At 43.0% G+C, this 23,088-nt stretch overlaps 1 protein-coding gene across 8 annotated transcripts in view; it reads right to left on the bottom strand.

The window, feature by feature from the left end:
* The window catches only part of AKAP13 (A-kinase anchoring protein 13), a 384,453-nt gene that overhangs the window by 61,258 nt on the left and 300,107 nt on the right, over positions 1-23,088 (bottom strand). For all 8 annotated transcript variants that reach the window (XR_011030254.1, XR_011030251.1, XR_011030255.1 and 5 more), the window contains 2 exons: positions 22,569-22,698; positions 13,326-13,491 (listed from right to left, as the gene is read on the bottom strand). Coding sequence is in view for 1 of the 8 variants with exons in the window: in XM_068275158.1 (XP_068131259.1) it covers positions 13,326-13,491; positions 22,569-22,698 (296 nt within the window). In the remaining 7 variants the exon portion in view is untranslated. The remainder of the gene's footprint in view (positions 1-13,325; positions 13,492-22,568; positions 22,699-23,088) is intronic.

The raw sequence follows: 23,088 nt of genomic DNA, 5'->3' as shown, positions 1-23,088 counted from the left end.
AAGGAAAACCCTGTATGTATTTAGAGAGTTTCAGGCTTGTGCAAACTTGGCCCTCCAGCAGTTAAGGAACTACAAATCCCACAATGCATTTGCCTTTATGAGTCATGACTGTGGCTGTCAGACTCCTGCAATGCATTGTGGGACTTGTAGTTCCTCAGCAGCTGGAGGGCCAAGTTTGCCCATGCCTATTTTAGCCTGTCTAATCCCCCTCATCTGTGACTAATCACCACTGTAATATGATCTCTCATCTGTGTCAGCTCAGGAATCTACTATGCCACAGCAGAGCAGCTAATTTGTAAACACGTTGTTAACCCTATGTCTGCTTCCATGCACGCAGGAAGTAGACACACTGCAGGATTTGTCCACTATAAAACAGGCATTACAATAGGGCTGCTTCAGGCCTTTTAGTTTTATGTGGAAATAGCACAAGGTAAACACAAGGACCATTTTTGAAGCTTTCAGCCTGCCTAACCATCTAATGACCGCCTCAGGCCAATGGGTGTGGGCACGGCGGCAGCCCCAGGACCGCCTAACGCCAATTGGTGTCAAGTCCTGGGGCGGTGTTTTCCAGGAGATTGCGCACGCATCTCCGCTCCGTCATCAGTTTCCCAGCAGCGATCACCGCTTGGAGATTGTTTAGACGGCAAAACCACCGTCTATTCACTGTGTGCAGCGCTGTAGTGGGGACAGCCAATGTGACACAGCTGTCCCCCTGAGAGTGTCAGGGGCGATTCGCTGTCATAGCCTGATGCCTATGACAGCCGATCGCTAGGATTGGTTGACGGGGAGGGATGGGTGGGTAGGAGGAAAAAAATAGCAATATTTATTAAAAAAATAAGGGCCCACCAAAAGAGTTCTGTTGGTGGGCAGAAAAGGGGGGGGGGGAATCACTTGTGTACTCAGTTGTATGGCCCTGTGGCGAGGCCTTAAAGCTGCAGTGGTCTAATTTGTGAAAAATAGCCTGGTCACTAGGGGGGTGTGAGCCTACAGTCCTCAAGTGGGTAAAGGACAACTGATGTGAGAGGGATATGGAGGTTGTTCTATTTATTTCCTTGTAAACAATGTACCATTGCCTGCATCTCCCTCTAATCATTTTAGTTATAGATCTTGAACAAGCATGCAGATCAGATGTTTGGCTGAATTTGCCACATGCCCGTTTTAGGTGTGTTTCAGATACTACGGCTGCATGAAAGATCAGCAGGACTGCCAGGTAACAGGTATTGATTAAAAGGAAATAAATATAGCAGCCACCATATCCCTCTCAGTTTAGTTGTCCCTTACACATTATGGAGGCATAGCCTAGGGGGAATATCAGAACAAAAATGCTGGCACTTCCTCACACTGTATAGCTGAGCTGCACTGGAAGCACTGAAGCTGAGCACAATGTGACAGGTGGAGTGTACTTTCCAGTGTCTGCTGCTTGATGTACAATTACACATGTAACAGAGCATATTAGAGATGAGGGGTGCAGAGAGAGCTTAGGTGTATACATAGAATGGAATGCAGATGAATCCTCCAAGCACAGCATAGGGATTTCCACTGTGTAAACCTCAGAGACTTGTCATCAGTGTGAACTAGGGGGACCTTTCTAACTGAATCCAGAATTAGAAAATCTGTTTGACAATAAACTCTGACTAACAAACAGTACAATCAGTAATGTCTCAGGCAGGATGGCTATGATCCATAAACAGGAAGTCATGGACATCCTTTACTGAGAGGATTCCTGTTCACAAGTAAAGCCCAACACTGCTTCGTACAAAAGCAACACTGAAATTTCAATACAGATTGCATAAATTTACCTACATTGCTAGTTGAAGAAAGACAGTCCATTTTAAACTAGAACATAAAAATGGTACAACACTGTACTGCACCCTTACATATCCCAGCTGATCCAGAGGAAGGTGATAAAGACCCTTATGGGGTTTTGGCCAATAGGCTTTAAAAGAAAAAAAATAGAATCCTTCCCGACTTCAGCTGGCAGTCAGATAAATCCCTGGATCACCACGGCTGTGAATTAACTAGTAATTGCAGCTGAGGGTGTCCTTCAATGCAAGAAAAGCATCCAAGCCCTGTTTAAAGTGGATCCGAGATAAACTTTTACTCATTGCATAATTGTGTTCCTTTCATATAGTTTATAGGGCATTCCTCAAGCCAAATACTTTTTTTGTTTTGTTTTAATACTCTAATTCCCTATAAACTAAACAAGCCTCGCCCACAGCTCCTTTTGTGTCTTGGCACTGTAGCAAGGGCTTATGGGACCTCAGTCTGGGCAAGAGGAGGAGGAGGCTACTAGCCATTGATTTCAGAGGCAGAGGGGAGGAGGGAGGAGGAGACAGGACTGAATTTACACACAGGCAAGTCAATAGCATCTCCAGCCCTCAGCCTGTGACAATGTGACAAACAGAACACTGGAATAAATAATCATAAACTTTTGAAGCTGTTTGCAGCTAGATATGCTGTGTAAACTATCTAAACTTTAGATAAGATATATAGACAAGTTACTTGTTATAGTTTTTCATCTCGGCTCTGCTTGAAATGTAGATCTAGAATTTGCCATAATGACTTCCTGTGGTAAGAGGTTTCATATTTTAACCACACCACTCTTACTATACATTTTTGTCCGTAGGCTTGTGCAGACTTTTACTTGCTTTAGTTGCTGCTGCTTGGCATTTAACATGGTTGAAATCCTTCTTCAGGTTTGCTAATGTATGCCATTTAGCTTGTCTGGTACTCTACTGCTGGACATCTAAAGTGCATGTATCAGCTATACACCAGTCAGAGAACTGAACCACTTGGAGGAGATTCACAGAAAATAAGATAAAGAGGCCTATCAATAACTGAGCTCAAATCCTTAAATACCCAGGGATGGATGCCATTCCGGTCTAGTGCCTTATTTATCCTGGCCTAAAATGTGTCTTCAAAAAAGTGCAGAAATATATTACCTATGATGTGAAAATCCAGACTATAAGCAGTAACAGCTATATTCTGGCCAGCACTACAAGTGAAAAATGTGTGCATTTCTGACAGGAAATTCGCTGTTTTCATTATTAAGTACATTATGCTAGTTCACCATTTTTTAACCCATAGACACAATAGCCACATAAAATTGACATCCTATGAAGTCTTGTTGATATACAGAGCATCTTTTCTTTCTGTTAAACCGCAATAAACAACTTCCTCCAACAACCATTTACCTACAACTAAAACTTTCAACTAAAATGAAAGATCTGTATGTTGAGCGAAAAAAAACACAAAAAACCCACTTACATAGAGTACACTACATAATTTTAACAGATACAATAAGTAATATGCAAATATTTAAAGAAATGGGGAGTCCTCAGCAGGATATAAAAAACTGCACATAATTTACAGGAGTACCCCAAAAAAATGCAAACAGACAGGTTTCCGACTGATCGACTGGCTAACGGCTCTTCACACTGCATTCGTTTTTATCTGATTTTTGAAGTGTATGCGGTCAGAGTTGGAAGGACACTGAGGAAATGATGGGAACTAGGATGCAAAAGTAGCAGTGCCCGTTGCATAGTTCCTGTGTTCGCGTTTTTTTTCCATTGACTTGACACAAATGCAATGACCAGTTTTCTATTGTGATTTTGGCTGCAACTTTTGGGTCAAATACCCAGGAACACTTGCAACTTCATGCAAAATGACATTGCAAGAAAATAGGACATCTAAAGCATGGTTCTCTCCTCACAAACTTCTCTCAGCAAATTACCCCACCAATCACATGTTTTTTACCTTTTCCAGCCTGTAAATTCAAATACAAACCCCGGTTTCCTCCCACTTTCCAAAAACATACGGATAAGTTAATTGCCCCCCCCCCCCCCCCAAAAAAAAATAATAAATAAATTGGCCCTAGACTACAGTACTTACACTACATAATATAGACATATGGCAATTGTAGGGATTAGATTGTGAGCTCCTTTGAGGGACAGTTCGTGACAAGAATATATATATATATATATATATATATATATATATATACATACATATACATATACATATATATATATATATACACACACACACACACACTGTACAGCGCTGCGTACTATGTTGGCGCTATATAAATGCTAAATAATAAAAATAATAATAATAATACAAACAATGCATTCTTTGCAGGCAGAATGAACTGGACATTTAACTGAAAAAAAAAACGCAATCGCATCACAAACACAAAAAAATGTAAATTTCACAAAAAATTCAAGAAAATCGCTATGAAAAAAATCTTGCAAAACAGCAATTGCATCGAGCTGTGTTTGTGATAGCATTTTTTGGTGATTTTCAATGTGAAATGGGCCTAAAAAAATAATACAATTCCAGCTCAGTAAAACACAAATTAAAATCTAAATAAGCAACTAAGAATTAAACTATTAAGAGCATAGTAGATTATTTTAGTGATTTCAATAAAAACTCATAATAAAATACCTTGCTTTTGCTTTTCAATCAGTTTGGTGTGATTTTTCAGGCATTCTGAGCATGCCATGTCACCATGATAGAAGCCAAAAGAAGCAGTGAAAGTTTAGCAAGAATGTGCTGAGAATAACCAGCCTCTACAAGCAATCTCTCCCCCCTCAGAGCACACACTTGAATATTACAGTCCTTTTTTGTTTTGTCTAAGATGTTCTGTAACCTGGAAAATTTACATCATAAAACCAGCAATTGCTCACCTAGATCTATAAATATAGAGGCATTAAAGTGACTTGTTGCATAACTCCAGTTAAACCTGTGCTACACGACAAACTCACAATAAACATTTGTACAGAGTGTTACTGTACCTTTGTCTGACTCACCAACCCTGAAATTATATTGGATGATACGTTTTATAGGAGAAAATCGGCTAGAGGGCAAGTAAAAGCAGAGTTCAGGCTGTAGCTATCTAACAAAGCTGAAGTAACTGTCCATAGAAGTTTGCCTCATTTATGCAGAGAAAGCTAATAAAGTAAAATTAAAGTGAAGGAAAAAAAAACACAAAAAAGTATGATATAATTGTAAGTGTAGTATGGATAATTAATAGAACATTAGTAGCAAGGAATTTTCAGTTATATTGTTTTTTTTTTATAACATTGCATCATTCTCTAATATTTGCAGTTTATAAATTACACTCTGTATTTTACATGATGAAACAGAGCAGAGCTAAATACCCTTTGAACTTCCTGGCAATAAAACCTTAAACATACAAGAAACAGCGAGAGACAGGTTGAGATAAGTGCTTCAGAAAACAGCACTGTAGCCAACCTAAATTGGGTCGGAGAACTCAGAGAAGCTTGTTTGCTTAGATAACTTAGGTTTCTTAACTCTTCCTATACTGGAAACAAAATGAGCTGTACTATACATACAAATCATAAGTTTATGTTCACTTCAGATGTCCTTCAAATAACTGACAATTTCAAGAGTGGAATAAGAAAAACTATTTCACCACATACACAGAGGAGTAAATTAAAGCAGAACCCCGCACACCCAAGTGTTGGATATAATTGGGAAAAGTTCAGCTTGGGCTGAATACACCACACTTCCTGTTCTGTACTTTATATATAAAATACTAAGGAGCAAGTGGCTGAAGAGACTACAACAGGTCAAAGTCAATGACTCAGTTTACAGTAAGGTCTTCAAAAAAGTACAAGGAGAATGCACTAAAAGGAAACAGGATGTTCAACTCCCACCAGAGCCTTGACTGTCATTGCTATTTGAGATGTGCAGAATCTCCTAAATTGGGACACATACAGTAGTATAAACAAATTATTCCCAACATTTCACATATGTTCGATTGTGAAAAAGCGCTTCCTCTGTAATAAGGCAACAACATCTTAAGACACTTTGCATGTTTTTATCTTTTCCTTACAGCGCAGGAAATTATTGGCTATATTCCCAAAAGGACAGTAAGCTTTACATGTGCAAGGTAGAGCAAGTTACCATTACAGGAATTTTTTGTTTTGCAGGAATTTAAAGTACACCTGAACTTCGATGAATATGGAGCCTGCCATATTAATTTCCTTATAAACAATACCAGTTGCCTAGCAGTCCTGCGCAAATATTTGGCTGCAGTAGTGTCTGATTAACATACCTGAAAGAAGCATGTGGCTAATTAAGTCAGACTTCAGAGCGCCTGATCTGCATGCTTGTTCAGGGTCTTTGGATGAGGGCCCGTTTCCACTATCGCGAGTTCGCATGGGCAATTACAAGTGGATGGGACTGTTTCCACTTGTCAGGATTTCTGAGCATTTTTCTGTGCAGAAAAAAATCTGCACGGCAGAGCTATCAGAATTCGCATACAATGTATTTAATAGGAAATTCGCATGCAGTTTTGATATGCGAATTTTCATGCGAATTCGCATACGATTTCGCATAGAAACAATGAAAAAGCACACAGGCAATGCCATGGTTAAATTCACATACAGAGTCATCCATGCGAAATCGCATGCAAATTTGCATACAACCGCATGCAAAAATCGCATCCACATGCGATTTTTTTCTGCGCCGATCCCAACCGCACAAGTGGAAACGGGCCCTAAGGGTATTATGGACAGAGGCTCACCAGGATGGCAAAGCAATCTGCATTGTTTAAAAAGAAATGCATGTCAGCCTTCTCATCTCAGTTCAGGTGTGCTTTAAGCAACATTCGCAAATCGCATAAGTTGCTCTTCAGATGCATCACTCACACTGCCAGTTACACAAGCACAGTAAGTGTTGCATGTATAACACAAGCTACACAATTTGCATTGCGTGATATGTAAAACTGCATAAATCTCTAAACTTTTCGTACACTGTCTGTACAAGTAAAGTTTATTTTTCTCTTTTGAACATCGTCATATGTAAGTTGAATATTGTATAGCCAAACTCTGCTTTTTTATGATCTAAAAAATATATTATTTAACAAGACAAAGACAAATAACATTTATATCGCGCTTTTCTCCTGGCGGACTCAAAGCGCCAGAGCTGCAGCCACTAGGACACGCTCTATAGGCAGTAGCAGTGTTAGGGAGACTTGCCTAAGGTCTCCTAATGAATAGGTGCTGGCTTACTGAACAGGCAGAGCCGAGATTCGAACCATGGTCTCAGTCAGAGGCAGAGCCCTTAACCATTACACCTTCCAGCCACTACATTTAAAGGTCCCCCATCAGGTCAGCTTTTTCCTAAAGCAAAGTACGGTGGGCAGCACAGGTGTAGTGGATAGTACTCTAGCCTTGCAGTGCTGGTGTAGTGGATAGTACTCTCACCTTGCAGTATTGGGGTAGTGGATAGTACTCTCGCCTTGCAGTGTTGGTGTAGTGGATAGTACCCTCACCTTGCAGTGCTGGTGTAGTGGATAGTACTCTCGCCTTGCAGTGATGGCATAGTGGATAGTACTCTCGCCTTGCAGTGATGGCATAGTGGATAGTACTCTCACCTTGCAGTGCTGGTGTAGTGGATAGTACTCTCACCTTGCACTATTGGCATAGTGGATAGTACTCTCGCCTTGTGGTGCTGGTGTAGTGGATAGTACTCTCGCCTTGTGGTGCTGGTGTAGTGGATAGTACTCTCGCCTTGCAGTGCTGGTGTAGTGGATAGTACTCTCGCCTTGCAGTGTTGGTGTAGTGGATAGTACTCTCGTCTTGCAGTGCTAGCATAGTGTATAGTACTCTAGCCTTGCAGTGCTGGTGTAGTGGATAGTACCCACACATTGCAGTGCTAGCGTAGTGGATAGTACTCGACTTGCAGTATTGGCGTAGTGGATAGTACTCTCGCCTTGCAGTGATGGCATAGTGGAGAGTACTCTCGCCTTGCAGTGATGGCATAGTGGAGAGTACGCTCGCCTTGCAGTGATGGCATAGTGGATAGTACTCTCGCCTTGCAGTGATGGCATAGTGGATAGTACTCTCGCCTTGCAGTGATGGCATAGTGGATAGTACTCTCGCCTTGCAGTGATGGCGTAGTGGATAGTACTCTCGCCTTGCAGTGATGGCATAGTGGATAGTACCCTCACCTTGCAGTGCTAGCGTAGTGGATAGTACGCTCGCCTTGCAGCACAGGTGTAGTGGATAGTACTCTCACCTTGCAGTGCTGGCGTAGTGGATAGTACTCTTGCCTTTCAGTGAAGGCATAATGGATAGTACTTTCGCCTTGTGGTGCTGGTGTAGTGGATAGTACTCTCGACTTGCAGTGTTGGCGTAGTGGATAGTACTCTCGCCTTGTGGTGCTGGTGTAGTGGATAGTACTTTCGCCTTGCAGTATTAGCGTAGTGGATAGTACTCTCGCCTTGCAGTGCTGGTGTAGTGGATAGTACTCTCGCCTTGCAGTATTGGCGTAGTGGATAGTACTCTCGCCTTGCAGTGTTGGTGTAGTGGATAGTACTCTCGCCTTGCAGTGCTGGTGTAGTGGATAGTACTCTCGCCTTGCAGTGTTGGTGTAGTGGATAGTACTCTCGCCTTGCAGTGTTGGTGTAGTGGATAGTACTCTCGCCTTGCAGTGTTGGTGTAGTGGATAGTACTCTTGCCTTGCAGTGTTGGTGTAGTGGATAGTACTCTCGCCTTGCAGTGTTGGTGTAGTGGATAGTACCCTCACCTTGCAGTGTTGGTGTAGTGGATAGTACTCTCGCCTTGCAGTGCTGGTGTAGTGGATAGTACCCTCACCTTGCAGTGCTGGTGTAGTGGATAGTACTCTCGCCTTGCAGTGATGGCATAGTGGATAGTACTCTCGCCTTGCAGTGATGGCATAGTGGATAGTACTCTCACCTTGCAGTGCTGGTGTAGTGGATAGTACTCTCGCCTTGCAGTGCTGGTGTAGTGGATAGTACCCTCACCTTGCAGTGCTGGTATAGTGGATAGTACTCTCACCTTGCAGTGATGGCATAGTGGATAGTACTCTCACCTTGCAGTGCTGGCGTAGTGGATAGTACTCTCACCTTGCAGTGCTGGTGTAGTGGATAGTACTCTCACCTTGCAGTATTGGCATAGTGGATAGTACTCTCGCCTTGTGGTGCTGGTGTAGTGGATAGTACTCTCGCCTTGTGGTGCTGGTGTAGTGGATAGTACTCTCGCCTTGCAGTGCTGGTGTAGTGGATAGTACTCTCGCCTTGCAGTGTTGGTATAGTGGATAGTACTCTCGCCTTGCAGTGCTAGCATAGTGTATAGTACTCTAGCCTTGCAGTGCTGGTGTAGTGGATAGTACCCTCACATTGCAGTGCTAGCGTAGTGGATAGTACTCTCGCCTTGCACTATTGGAGTAGTGGATAGTACTCTCGCCTTGCAGTGATAGCATAGTGGATAGTACTCTCGCCTTGCAGCACAGGTGTAGTGGATAGTACTCTCGCCTTGCAGCACAGGTGTAGTGGATAGTACTCTCGCCTTGCAGCACGGGTGTAGTGGATAGTACTCTCGCCTTGCAGTGATGGCATAGTGGATAGTACTCTCGCCTTGCAGCACAGGTGTAGTGGATAGTACTCTCGCCTTGCAGTGATGGCATAGTGGATAGTACTCTCGCCCTGCAGCACAGGTGTAGTGGATAGTACTCTCGCCTTGCAGCACAGGTGTAATGGATAGTACTCTCGCCTTGCAGCACAGGTGTAGTGGATAGTACTCTCGCCTTGCAGTGATGGCATAGTGGATAGTACTCTCGCCTTGCAGTGATGGCATAGTGGATAGTACTCTCGCCTTGCAGTGATGGCATAGTGGATAGTACTCTCGCCTTGCAGTGCTGGTGTAGTGGATAGTACTCTCGCCTTGTGGTGCTGGTGTAGTGGATAGTACTCTCGCCTTGCAGTGATGGCATAGTGGATAGTACTCTCGCCTTGCAGTGATGGCATAGTGGATAGTACTCTCGCCTTGCAGTGCTGGTGTAGTGGATAGTACTCTCGCCTTGTGGTGCTGGTGTAGTGGATAGTACTCTCGACTTGCAGTGCTGGTGTAGTGGATAGTACTCTCGACTTGCAGTATTAGCGTAGTGGATAGTACTCTCGCCTTGCAGTGCCGGTGTAGTGGATAGTACTCTCGCCTTGCAGTGTTGGTGTAGTGGATAGTACTCTCGCCTTGCAGTGTTGGTGTAGTGGATAGTACTCTCGCCTTGCAGTATTGGCGTAGTGGATAGTACTCTCGCCTTGCAGTGTTGGTGTAGTGGATAGTACTCTCGCCTTGCAGTATTGGCGTAGTGGATAGTACTCTCGCCTTGCAGTGTTGGTGTAGTGGATAGTACTCTCGCCTGCCAGTGCTGGTGTAGTGGATAGTACTCTCGCCTTGCAGTGCTGGTGTAGTGGATAGTACTCTCGCCTTGCAGTATTGGCGTAGTGGATAGTACTCTCGCCTTGCAGTGTTGGCATAGTGGATAGTACTCACCTTACAGTGCTGGTGTAGTGGATAGTACTCTCGCCTTGCAGTGAAGGCATAGTGGATAGTACTCTCACCTTGCAGCACAAGTGTAGTGGATAGTACTATCATCTTGCAGTGCTGGTGTAGTGGATAGTACTCTCGCCTTGCAGTGCTGGTGTAGTGGATAGTACCCTCACCTTGCAGTGCTGGTGTAGTGGATAGTACCCTCACCTTGCAGTGCTGGTATAGTGGATAGTACTCTCACCTTGCAGTGATGGCATAGTGGATAGTACTCTCGCCTTGCAGTGTTGGTGTAGTGGATAGTACTCTCGTCTTGCAGTGCTAGCATAGTGTATAGTACTCTCGCCTTGCAGTGCTGGCGTAGTGGACAGTACTCTCGCCTTGCAGTGAAGGCATAGTGGATAGTACTCTCGCCTTGCAGCGCTGGCATAGTGGATAGTACTCTCGCCTTGCAGCACAAGTGTAGTGGATAGTACTATCATCTTGCAGTGCTGGCATAGTGGATAGTACTCTCACCTTCCAGTGCTGTCATATTGGATAGTACTCTCGCCTTGCAGCACAGGTGTAGTGGATAGCACTCTTGCCTTGCAGTGCTGGCGTAGTGGACAGTACTCTCGCCTTGCAGTGCTGGCGTAGTGGACAGTACTCTCGCCTTGCAGTGCTGGCGTAGTGGACAGTACTCTCGCCTTGCAGTGCTGGCGTAGTGGACAGTACTCTCGCCTTGCAGTGCTGGCGTAGTGGACAGTACTCTCGCCTTGCAGTGCTGGCGTAGTGGACAGTACTCTCGCCATGCAGCACTTTCACACTGCAGCATTGGGTTGCTGGTCAGAATTCCAGACAGGCATTTTTTTATGTTCTCCCCGTGTCTGTGTGGGTTTCTTCCAGGCACTCCAGTTTCTTCCCACATTCCAAAAACATAGATAAATGAATTGGCTCTAAACTACAATTAACATAGCTGTGGTAGGCTTTAGACTTTGAGCCCCTTTGAGATCATATATACTGCGTAAAGCACTGCTGAAAATGTCAAGTGTTCGATAAATACTAAAGGAATAATAATAATTAAAGCAAAGATTTCTAGAGCGGCAAGCTACAACATTCTCAGATAAACAATGTGTGTGCCATCTCCTAGCAGTACAAGCAGCAAAAACCACAAGTAACAGCAGCTGTATTATTCAAAAACGCTTGCCGCTGCCTCCTTCAGCTGGGCTGAAAGACCTAATGCTTCTTTAAGTCATGTGAACAAATGTCCTTAACGAGAGAAGGCAACCAAAAAACAAATGCAGCTGTTAGGGAACATGGTGTAACACATTATTCTTGTCCTATGGAACAGATAAATAATGTGTATCTGAATTCTGATGTCTTTTCTAAATCAAAGGTGAAGCATGATTACTACATACTACATCTCTGTGAAGTCCTGTTCCTTATATATTCCCACTTCCTGCCTTTGAACATAATGTCAGTTTACAGGCAAAGGAACATTAAAGGAATACTATAGATTAACATATTTTTTTCAATTGACACAGGAATTGTTTGGGAAGTGCTGCTAAGTACTGGTGTAGACATTTTAGTAGCAACCTCTGTTTACTGTTATCAAAATACATTCAAACTTTACTGACGCCAAAACTGACGGCTGACTGAGCCATAGGAGAGGGGAAATTCCACTCACACTTGATCAGTTAACTCTATGTGTAACTGTGTGTGACAGAGAGAACAGCTGCAGCTTCTTTGTCCTGTGTTTCTGACTGACATGTCTGAAGAGAGCAGAGGAAATGTAACTAATTGTCACAGCTTTTTCATACTGTTTTTGCTTTCAGAGTTTGATATGTTTGATATTTGCTTTCTGTAGTCTGATATGCAACTCTGGCTGTGCATTGAAGCAGACACCCCTTCTGCAATTGATTTGTCCCAATATAGCGAAATCCTACCCTCAAATTACAGCTTTTGCCTCTGATATTTAACATGAAAAGTAGGAAAATGTTTACACAGCTACTTAGACATTATTTGCACACTGTCATTTTAGAACACTTGGGTATCGATAGTATTCCTTTAAATGATTATTTCAATAGATTAGACATTCGATTCGGTACTGAATATTGATTTAATATTGACATTAAATTAAACCTGTGGCATTGACTGATCTTATGATAGAAATATTCATTTATCACACAGGAAATGCTAGTTCTTTGCTGGATCGATTAGTAGTGCACAGTGGTAGAACAGATATATCTAGAAGATGGATTTTTATTTTTACCTGGTCCATCAGTAACTGACTAGTGTAAGGCTAGCTTTAGTTGGGAATAAATCAGGAATGAGACTTCACAGAAACAAAGTTAAGCTATATAGCTAGCCATGCTTCAGAGAATAAACAGGAATCTCACACTAAACTCTCCTGCATATTACATGAAAAAAATCACTATGTAAGGACAAGTAAAATCACATAACGTAAAAACAAACCAATAAGCACAGACATAGAATGCTCCATTACTGCATAGTTTGCATAACACTATCCCCATGAGATGTAATTTACAAATAAATTCATCAAAACTTGCTAGCAAGTGTACAGCCAACATAAAGGACTGTACACATGCCGGACTGAAAGCAACAACGGGTCCGTCGTCACCTCCCGCTGGGTGGGCGTTCCAGCGACAGTCCGGCGTGTGTACAGTCTGTCGGTGGACTGATACAGCTGTCTCAGAAACAGCCGTATCAGTCTGCAGACAGACTGTACACACGCCGGACTGTCGCTGGAACGCCCACCCAGCGGGAGGGGACGACGGACCCGTCGTTGCCTCCAGTCCGGCGTGTGTACGGACCTTAAGTCTCAGCCAACAGAGAAGATGTACACAAACCGGAAAAGGCTGTGTGAAATGTTATATGCAGAGGAAATGCAAACAAACGCATTAAGCAATCACTTCCTTCAAAATAAGCCAGACCACTTACTGAGTCATATAAAAGTGCCACACAACTGTGTTGTGATAAAAAGAACCTAATCCCATGGCTACTTACTAGCACAAAGATAAGCATCCTTATTGAAGTTTTTTGTGCAGTGGTTGCAGGTAATGGGGCCAACTGTTGGTGTGGGGCTGAAAACATGTCCATTGATGGTCTTCTTGTCTTTGTCCTTGGGCTCCTTGTCTTTTTCTTTTGTCTTATCCCTTTCTTTCTCTTTTTCCTGGGAAAAACAAAGGATTAGTTTCTCAGATGTGTTGCAATGTCAGGCGTTTATATTAATACTGGAGAGGAAAAATCATACCATTTAATAACAGTGGCTTAGCTATAAAACCTGACATCACAGCTCTGCTATGAGAAGAATGTGGAATACAGTTATGCTTTTAAAATAAAGGCATTGTAGTGGCAAGAAAATCAGGAAACAACAAGTATAGCAAAGAGCCTAGTCCTCATCTATGCACACCAGGGATTTACTGTGGAACCCTAGCCAAGCCTTACAGGGAGCCCAAGGAGAAAATGATATGGAAGCGGACATGTTCATTTCCTTTTAAATAATGCACACTGCCTGGCTGTCATGCCTCTGCCTGTAATACTCTACACCTGAGACCGGTAAAAATAAAATTACACACACACAGCCCACTTCAGGCAAACCAGCCCTTAACCAGCCTCCTCCACCACCTGGATCTTCTGCTATGTTCCCCACATTGACCCAGCGAATCGGGGCATACTGCACATGCGCGACCCGGCTGTAGACCCCCCTCCTTCCCCCCGGGTGAGTTCTGCACGTGCGCAGTATTACCAGGGGGGAAGGGGGGGGGCGTACAGCCGGACTTCACCGACTGGCACCAAGTGGTGGAATTACCAGGCTGCCTAGCGAGCATCCAGGATGCCTGGGAAGACGTCGAGGGACCGATTAGCCTGAATTGGATTGAAGGAAACCCCAGGTACCTATAATTGTTTTTATTAATATCATCTTAGGTACACTCTAAGCCACAGACTCTGAACAAGCAAGCAGATCAGAGGTCTATGACAAATCTTGACAAGATTAGCTGCATGCTTATTTCAGGTGTGCGATTTAGATCCTACTGACCAGAAAGATCAGCAGGACTGCCAGGAATCTGGTACTGTTTAAAAGGAAACAAATATGGCAGCCTCCATTGGTCTCACATCTCGGCTTCATTTTAACTTCTTAGTTTTGTGTAGTATGAAGAAAGGAAGGAACACCTTTTACATGGTGTCTGTCCGTATCCCATCATTACCAATTCTCACTGACCCTGTTAGAGATAGGAGGTGAAATTCTTCTCAGCAGACACCTGAGCATCAATAAAAAACAAACAGGCATTCTACCACCTGCCCTTTTGTTAATCAACATTTAAGTTAAGGCATTTATCTCACTTTTGTTCTCTGTAAGCCTGTCAATAGTACAGGAACTAAGGCGCTCAGTCAGTAATTTGGGGGCAGTCAAAAGACTGAGCTGGTAGCCAAATGATGTCTCACCCCAAAGTCCATGGAGGGGGAATAGTAATTAACGCTGCCAGAACTTTTCGACTTTACACTGTGCCCAAATATCCCAGTGCCTTAATTGAATGTATGCATATCCATACCACCCCCCTCCCCCAAACAAAAGGGCATGGCAAAGAAGCATGGAATACTGACATTTAGGCAGTTCTATTCATTAGTGCTGAGGGTTTTTTTTTTGGGGGGGGGGGGGGGGGGGAGGATTGAAAAGCCATTTTGCAATTTCAGTTCGCAGCCAGCTTTATCTCAACAAAAAATGTTATCAAGCAAAATGTTATGCCTTGTCTAAAGTTTATTCTGCCCAACAATATAATTGCTACAAAAGTAATCAGCTGCACAGAGCAGGAGACGTGGAAACTCAGATGAAGTAATTGCTAGCAAAAATAAGCAAACTAATCCATACCTCTACTACTAGGCCTCAAGTTTTAGGGTAAGATATTTTAGTTTCTGCTCAAAAATCAAGGGACAGAGTATGAAATAGTGCTCATCATATTCCTTGTAATGGAAAGCCAAATATTTTTTTTTTTCAATCAACAAAACTGTATTTTCATATATACATATATACACATATACATATATATATATATATATATATATATATATATATATATATATATATATATATATATATATATATATATATATACACATATATATATATATATATACACATATATACATATATACATATATATATATATATATATATATATATATACATATGTTACGGCCAGAACCCGAAGTGTGGCCACTTCTAGTTCTGGCCGGCCACTTCGGGTTCTGGCCGGCCAATGCGCGAAGTGGCCGCAGCGCTGCGGCCAATGTGAGAAATGTTTTGTTGACGCCGTCTCGCCGCGGCCAAATTGATGATGCTTAATTGTAATGAAATGTAGCCGGCGGCAATGTCATAGATGAAGCCGCCGGCTTTCGCGCACTGCCTCTCCCCGATCCACCCTCCCTCCTCTCCCCGCCTCCCATTACAATACATAGCAGCCGGGCGGGGACATGCAGCCGGAGAGTCGTTCGTCGCGGCAGGGGAATCCTGCCGTTCCTGCAGAGCGGGGTGCTGGCAGAAGCGATGTCTGCAGCCTCCCCCGCTCTGCTGCCCCTGCTGCGACGAACGACTCTCCGGCTGCATGTCCCCGCCCGGCTGCTACGTATTGTAATGGGAGGCGGCGGCGAGAGGAGGGAGGGGGGGATCGGGGAGAGGCAGTGCGCGAAAGCCGGCGGCTTCATCTATTCTATGACATTGCCGCCGGCTACATTTCATTAAAATTAAGCAAGTTTGTCATCAATTTGGCCGGGCGAGACGGCTGTAAACATTCCATTTCTCACATTGGCCGCAGCGCTGCGGCCACTTCGCATATTGGCCGGCCAGAACCCGAAGTGGCCGGCCAGAACTAGAAGTGGCCACACTTCGGGTTCTGGCCGTAACATATATATATAATAAAAAACTGGTCATAACCATAAGCAAAGATGTCTGCAATATCTGGCAAAAGTTCGCACTACAGCACTGTGACTGCCACATACTGAAGAAAGAAAAACAACATACAAAAGTAATTGCTCAACACTAGCTATTACTTTGGTTCTTACCTCATGTTTAGATCCTACAAATATTATCCTGATTTGCGGCACATCAATAAATTTTCCCCAAGGCATTCTGACCTTCAGAACTCCAAAACATTTACAGATAGAGGTACTGAAACTGTGCTGACATGACAGATAGCTGAAAACACCTTCTCTTCACAGAGGCTTTAGGCAAGACAACGGGGCAAGGAAGGAAGTCCTGACAGGCTTTACTTCTGCATTTCATCAAACCACAGCCATGCTCATATTGTTGGGGGTTTTACACAATAAAAGCTTTTAAAGAGTGATGGGAGGACAGAGCTAACATGTGGTTAACTAGAATTATGGACCTTTAAAAAAAGGATGATGCCCACAAAAATGAGTTACGGCAAGTAACAATTAAGAAATATGTACCGTAATAAAAATTCCACGGACACACTATTATGCTAAGAAATCATTAGTTTACTTAAAAAACATAGACCTTAACCTTCTGCACTGAAACATTTCAGCTACAGGGGTTTTCATAAAGCAGCTGACTGTCACAACATACCATCCAGACTCAATTCTGGTGTGCTTGAGATTTGTAAAAGCACTTTCTGCAGCATTTCATTTTCATGGCCACAGTATTCCGTTTGTTGTGACACTGAAAGAGGAACTGTAAGATGGAAATAAATGCAGCACCAGTGTTGAGCTGATGGTAGGTTTGTCAGGGAAAACTGGGGAAAAAGTCTTGCAGCCAATGGAAATCCAGCTGAAAAGGTGAAACCCCTCCCACAGTGTAGGTCTACTGAAGCACAGCCTTGCAGGTTATGGAATCACATGCAGCTCATTCCTGAATTGCATACACAGACATTAAAGGCTGCATATCTCGGCAATCACAGCTCTTACACACGCCAAATGTTTAGGATGGGAGGGGACCATCTGTGCCAAATTACAGCCCCAATGGTTCACAATAGTGTCGATATAACCCATCTCAGGAACCAGAGGGGGGCTGCAATTTGGCAAAGAGGTAGTTTGTGTGGTCCCCTCCCTACCATCAAAATTTAGATAGTGTAGGAGTTATGAGAGCGGAAATATCAAGCCTTTAATATCAGTAGCATAATATATCGTAGACATTAGATCACAGACACTGCATCGGCATAGCAGTACAGTGGAGAGCAGAGAAATAGCAGCAGCAGGCACAGGATCAGATACAGCACAAACACTGACACAGCAGTGTAGTGGAGAGCAGAGAAATAGCAGCAGCAGCAGCAGCACAGGATCAGACACAGCACTGAGAAAGCAGCCTAGTGGGGAGTAGAGAAATAGCAGCAGCACAGGATCTGACACAGTAGCCTTTTGGAGAGCAGAGAAATAGCAGCAGCACAGGATCAAAGCACTGACACGGCAGCCTAGTGAAGAGCAGAGAAATAGCAGCAGCAGCAGCTGCACAGGATAAGACACAGCACTAACACAGTAGCCTAGTAGAGAGCAGAGAAATAGTAGCAGCAGCAGCAGCTGCACAGGATAAGACACAGCACTAACACAGTAGCCTAGTAGAGAGCAGAGAAATAGTAGCAGCAGCAGCAGCTGCACAGGATAAGACACAGCACTAACACAGTAGCCTAGTAGAGAGCAGAGAAATAGTAGCAGCAGCAGCAGCTGCACAGGATAAGACACAGCACTAACACAGTAGCCTAGTAGAGAGCAGTGAAATAGCAGCAGCACAGGATCAGCCACAGCAGCATAGTGAAGAGCAGAGAAATAGCAGCAGCAGCAGCTGCACAGGATAAGACACAGCACTAACACAGTAGCCTAGTAGAGAGCAGTGAAATAGCAGCAGCACAGGATCTAACACAGCAGCATAGTGGAGAGCAGAGAAATAGCAGCAGCAGCAGCTGCACAGGATCAGACACAGCACTTACACAACAGCCTAGTGGAGAACAGAGATATCGCAGAAATAGCAAAAAATAGAGTGAAAAGCAGTCCATTTCAGTCCCTGGATTATCCTACAGCTGACTAAACAATTACATTTTAATAAAGATAAACTGGAAATAGTCTGAAATGGACAAATAAGGCTCGCTGACAAAATATTGATCCATTGACCCCCTAACATAAGTTACTTCAGTGGAGAGTCTAGTCACAGGTGCTAGAAGGGCTTCCTGGCTAACACTTTGAAAGCCACAAACATTTCCCTGGCTGAATCAATCGTGTGTGTGAGAGAGGAGAGAGTGGTTTGTAAACACACATCTATCAGAACCTCTCATCTATAGCAGGTTTACTGGCTCCCTGAATCTCTGGTAAAACATAATTGCATGTGCTCCCGCAAGCTGCTGCTGCACCATCGTATGCAGATCCTCAGGAATAGTCATACATCCGCTGTATTAATAAGTGCCATATCACCAGGTCTCCAATTAGGCTGACAAAGGACACAGGGAGAATGTGGCCCAGTGGATTGATATGTGCCGGCCGCATCACACGTCTTCATTTATTCCAGCGAGACATACGGGAAGATCTGGCCTTCTGCAGTGAGGGCCTAGTGATCAGTATTGCATTTTTCTCTGAGACCAGTAAAATGTAATGCTTGGGGAAGGGGAGACAAGGGGGCTTCTGCTAAATTGGAGATCACTGTGCTTACAATTCAGGGGCATATTGTTTAATTGTGGGGCTCTCTCAGCCTGCTTAATATTTGGAGGTGCTGCTTCTTTTCATAGCAAGTATACAGGACACAGCTTCCAGCTTTCCTTTGTTTTCTGATCAGCGTACTTAAGGGCAAGTTAAAGTGAACCTGAACTCTTGCACGGAAGGAAAACAGAGAAATGCACCCTGTATGTATTTAGAAAGCTTAGTCTGTCTAATTTCCCCTCATTTGTGACTAATCACAACTGTTATTTGATCTCTTAGCTGTATCAGCTCAGGAATCTCGGCAGTCCTCAGCAGAGCAGCCAGTTTCTAAACACAGGATGTTACTGTGCCTTATCTTTTAGGGAAGAAAGGACGTTCTGAGTTCAGGTCCACTTTAAAGACTCCAAGAATTGGATCAACAGCATTTTCGGGAGCTGCTCAGCATCTGCCCCCTCTTCATGCCTCCAAATATTTCTGGTGTACTTTATGCATGTCAGAGAACATACACAGGCAAATTTGAGAAAATCTTATTTTACAGCTAGAACAGTGATGAAGGCAGAGTTAAATGAAGTTTGGGTGTGAGTATATATTTCTCTTCTAATTACAGGTCTATGAGTTCTGAAAGCTAAACCAAGCACATCACATCTGACATGGCAAAACATGCTCATAAACAAAAGCTAAGCCTTCCAAAGCTCATCTGTCAAACTTCCTGAAGCTCAGATTATCAAGACTACAGGAAAAAACAAGCCTTGAGGCAGTTTTCCCCATGCTAGCTGTTTAAATAAAGGTCGAATATCCTTAAAAATTAAATAATTTTTAACAGCAGTCCATGGTAACATTAGGTGTCATCATAACAAACATTGTGCTTTAAGTTCTCATAGGCTGGCTATAGTGAACAGCGAGGAGAACGCCAGCGCATACCACTAAGGCTGCATCTGAAATGACCACCAGCTCAGTGTGCAGCACCTAAATAGATTTTATGCACACTTTGCATTCAATTCAGATGCAAATCATATGCAAATCTGCTACTACTTATTATGCAAACAGGAAACTCAGGAGGAGGGGCTGGGAGCAGCTAACCTGACAGTTACATAGTTACAAGGTTAAGAAAAGGTGGGGGGAAAGGCTGCACATCCCTAAACACATGTTGCAATTGAATGGTTAATCGCACAGGCATACACCTATAGTGATTCCGAGATTAGACACAAAACAGAGTTCCCCCTCAGAAGGCCTTACAGCAGCAGTTGCTGTGAACAGGGCTTTCCACTGATAAACTGTGTGGTAGTACCATTCTGTGCAACGTAAGTGTTAACAAGCTCAGTTGAGCTGGCTCACTGAGGACTCCTCTCAACCTGCTGGTCCTTAGCCTCACTGGACATTCACCTGAGAGGACATTCTCATTCTACCTGTTCATGTTGTAACTTGAAGTTTTCAGTGTAGCTCTGATGCATAACAAATTTCTCCTCCAGCAGCCCATCCTAAGTGTCAGAAGTTACTTTGTCTTGCCAGGCCTATACTGAGGTATTGAGTAGAAGAAAATGTAGTCTAATAAAAAATAGACTTTATGTGCTATGACTTGCTCCTTGTACACAAAGATCCTTATTCATTTCACTTTTTCTCTTTAGTTTTTCTCCTAGGTCATGCCTTATCAATAACATGCCTTTTAAGTCAACAAGCAAGAAAATACTCCAAATATCAAATATTTTTAAAAGTACTTTTTCAATGTTTGGTACTTTTCCAATTGCAGAGTGCCTCAAAGTTATTTTAAACATATTTATGGGTGAATGAAGGTATAGATGGGTTTGTATGTGTAGTAGGATGTATGGGGGGGGGGGGGGGGTGTATGTATAGGTCTGAACAAATGGGTTGGGTTGTATAAGAATATCTGTGTTTGGTTTGTATTGTATATATTTTGTAACTTTAATATGCATTTACTATATTCGGATAAAATAAAAGAAAGTATATAAACAGTGTCGAACCATAGTTACATAGTTATTTTGGTTGAAAAAAGACATACGTCCATCGAGTTCAACCAGTATAAGTTCAACCATGATGCAAACTGATTTACCAGACAAAGAGGTTTGCGATGAAGCCTATTTGCTGAGTCTGGTAGCATAGATACAGAGCTGAGCTCGAAGAAAAAAAAAGTTATTTTAAACAGAAGATGAAAAATTATCTCCTAGGAGAAAAAGTCAATTGAATAAGGGCCAATATGTCATTATGTGTACAATAATTTAAGTACCTTTGTGGTGGCTGCAGAATCCCAGCTCTCACGCTGTACTGATGCCAGCCAACCAACTGGAGAAGGGTTTTCAAAGCATTAGAGCATACATGTCAAACTCTGGCCCATGGGCACATTTATGGCCCTTAAGCCATTACATTTGGCCCTCAAGTGGTTTCCCCAGTTTGCATTATGTTTGGCCCCCTCTAGACCACAAGGAAAGCTATATTGGAGAGAAGCCATATGGGGGAGGTAGGGGAAAGCACTAAACACTAGGGAACTGTATAGGGGAGGGAGGAGGACCACTAGACACCAGGGAACTGTATGGGGAGGGAGGGAGGACCACTATACACCACGGAACTGTATAGGGGATGGAGGAAGGCCAGTAGACACCAGGGAACTGTATAAGGGTTGGAGGAGAGCATTAGACACCAGAGAAATTTATAAGGGAGAAGGGTGACCAGTAGACATTGAGGTTGGTCGGGTGTTGAATTTCGGCCCACTTTGTATTTGATGTTGACAACCCTGCATTAGAGATATATGCATGCATTAACCAAGCTATTTGCTAGCCTTATGGAAAACTGTACACAGTATGTAGATTGTCGATTTGTTTTTACATACTGCTGCAGAGGAGAGCTTCTTGTGTTTTTATACACAAAGGAGAACTGGCTTGTCTTGCATAATCTCCATCTGTAGCAAGATCAAACAAACATGAAAACATGTCCATACACAACATCCTTCCATGTTCTTCTAGCACAATGTTTGTGAAGGTGTGGTCGGCAATGTAGTGCTGTACTCCTGATGCAATAACAAGGCTACACCATGTGTGCCCTAACACAGCTAACACTGAATTTAACTGAGAGAGAGAGAGAGAAAAGATGAGAGAGAAACACACACAGTCATAAGACTGTTGGCACACATTGGATCAGAGGACATCAGCTGCATCTTTATTTTGTACATTCTGTTGCTGGCTAGGTTGCCTTTTTCTTGAAACATATAATTTATTTCGTAAAAAAAAAAAAAAAAAAAAAAGTCCCCACAGACTACACTGAGAAATGTAGGGCGGGTGGGCTACACAGTGCTGCTTCTGAAAGTGGATGTACTGTGGTTCTACAGGCTGGCATCACAGGTCAGAACACCAATGGTGTTCTTTGTAAACACTTGTTACACTAATAACCAACGTGGGTAAAAAACCTACAGGTGTCCTTTTACAAGTAGGGATCCTTTACACACAGCAGGGTAAGTAAAAGCCCTGTACAGTCATAGAAAAATACAGGTGAGGTAAAATACTCAGTTCCACATAACAGAGGTTGTAACAGAGCAAATTATTGTTCACCGCTAAATAGTCGACAATGTTCTATAGTACAAGTTGTATATTGCACTTTACTCACCTTGGTTTTCTTACCACCAGACATTTTATTCTTGAGGTAGCTAAATGTGCGGCTTACTTTGGTTCCACCCTTGAGATCTAGTTCTTTTTGAGGACTTAAAGGTGAGAGATCACAGCTCTCCTCAGGTATGCTGAAAAGAGAATGGCAGACTACTGTTACTAGTTTTCACAACCTCTTAGATGTATACAGCAGAAAAGTAAGTCCTCCGCCTGTTCTCTGGATCATTTGGGGACTATAGCCATGTGTCTGTTAGGCCATGTTATCAGCTGTGACACGCACCTTTGTACAAATTACATGAGAAAAAAGGATTCACAATCACTGGAGAGAATACACACTTTCACAGGTCAAAAACTGACAAACAGAAAGGTTAATACGTGACACTTAATATTGGAATTATAAATGGGAATCTGATATTCTAGGACAGTGCTTTTTTGGAAATATGGCTGCTGTAGTAATTCATAATGCTACAAGACATTCACAGGGAAAACCCCTAGCATGCCCATAAACATTCTGCAACATG

The sequence above is a fragment of the Hyperolius riggenbachi genome, chromosome 3 (genome assembly GCF_040937935.1).
Source record: "Hyperolius riggenbachi isolate aHypRig1 chromosome 3, aHypRig1.pri, whole genome shotgun sequence".
NCBI lineage: Eukaryota > Metazoa > Chordata > Amphibia > Anura > Hyperoliidae > Hyperolius > Hyperolius riggenbachi.
The sequence above is the reverse complement of the archived record's forward strand: the minus strand, read 5'-3'. Positions and strand labels throughout refer to the sequence as shown.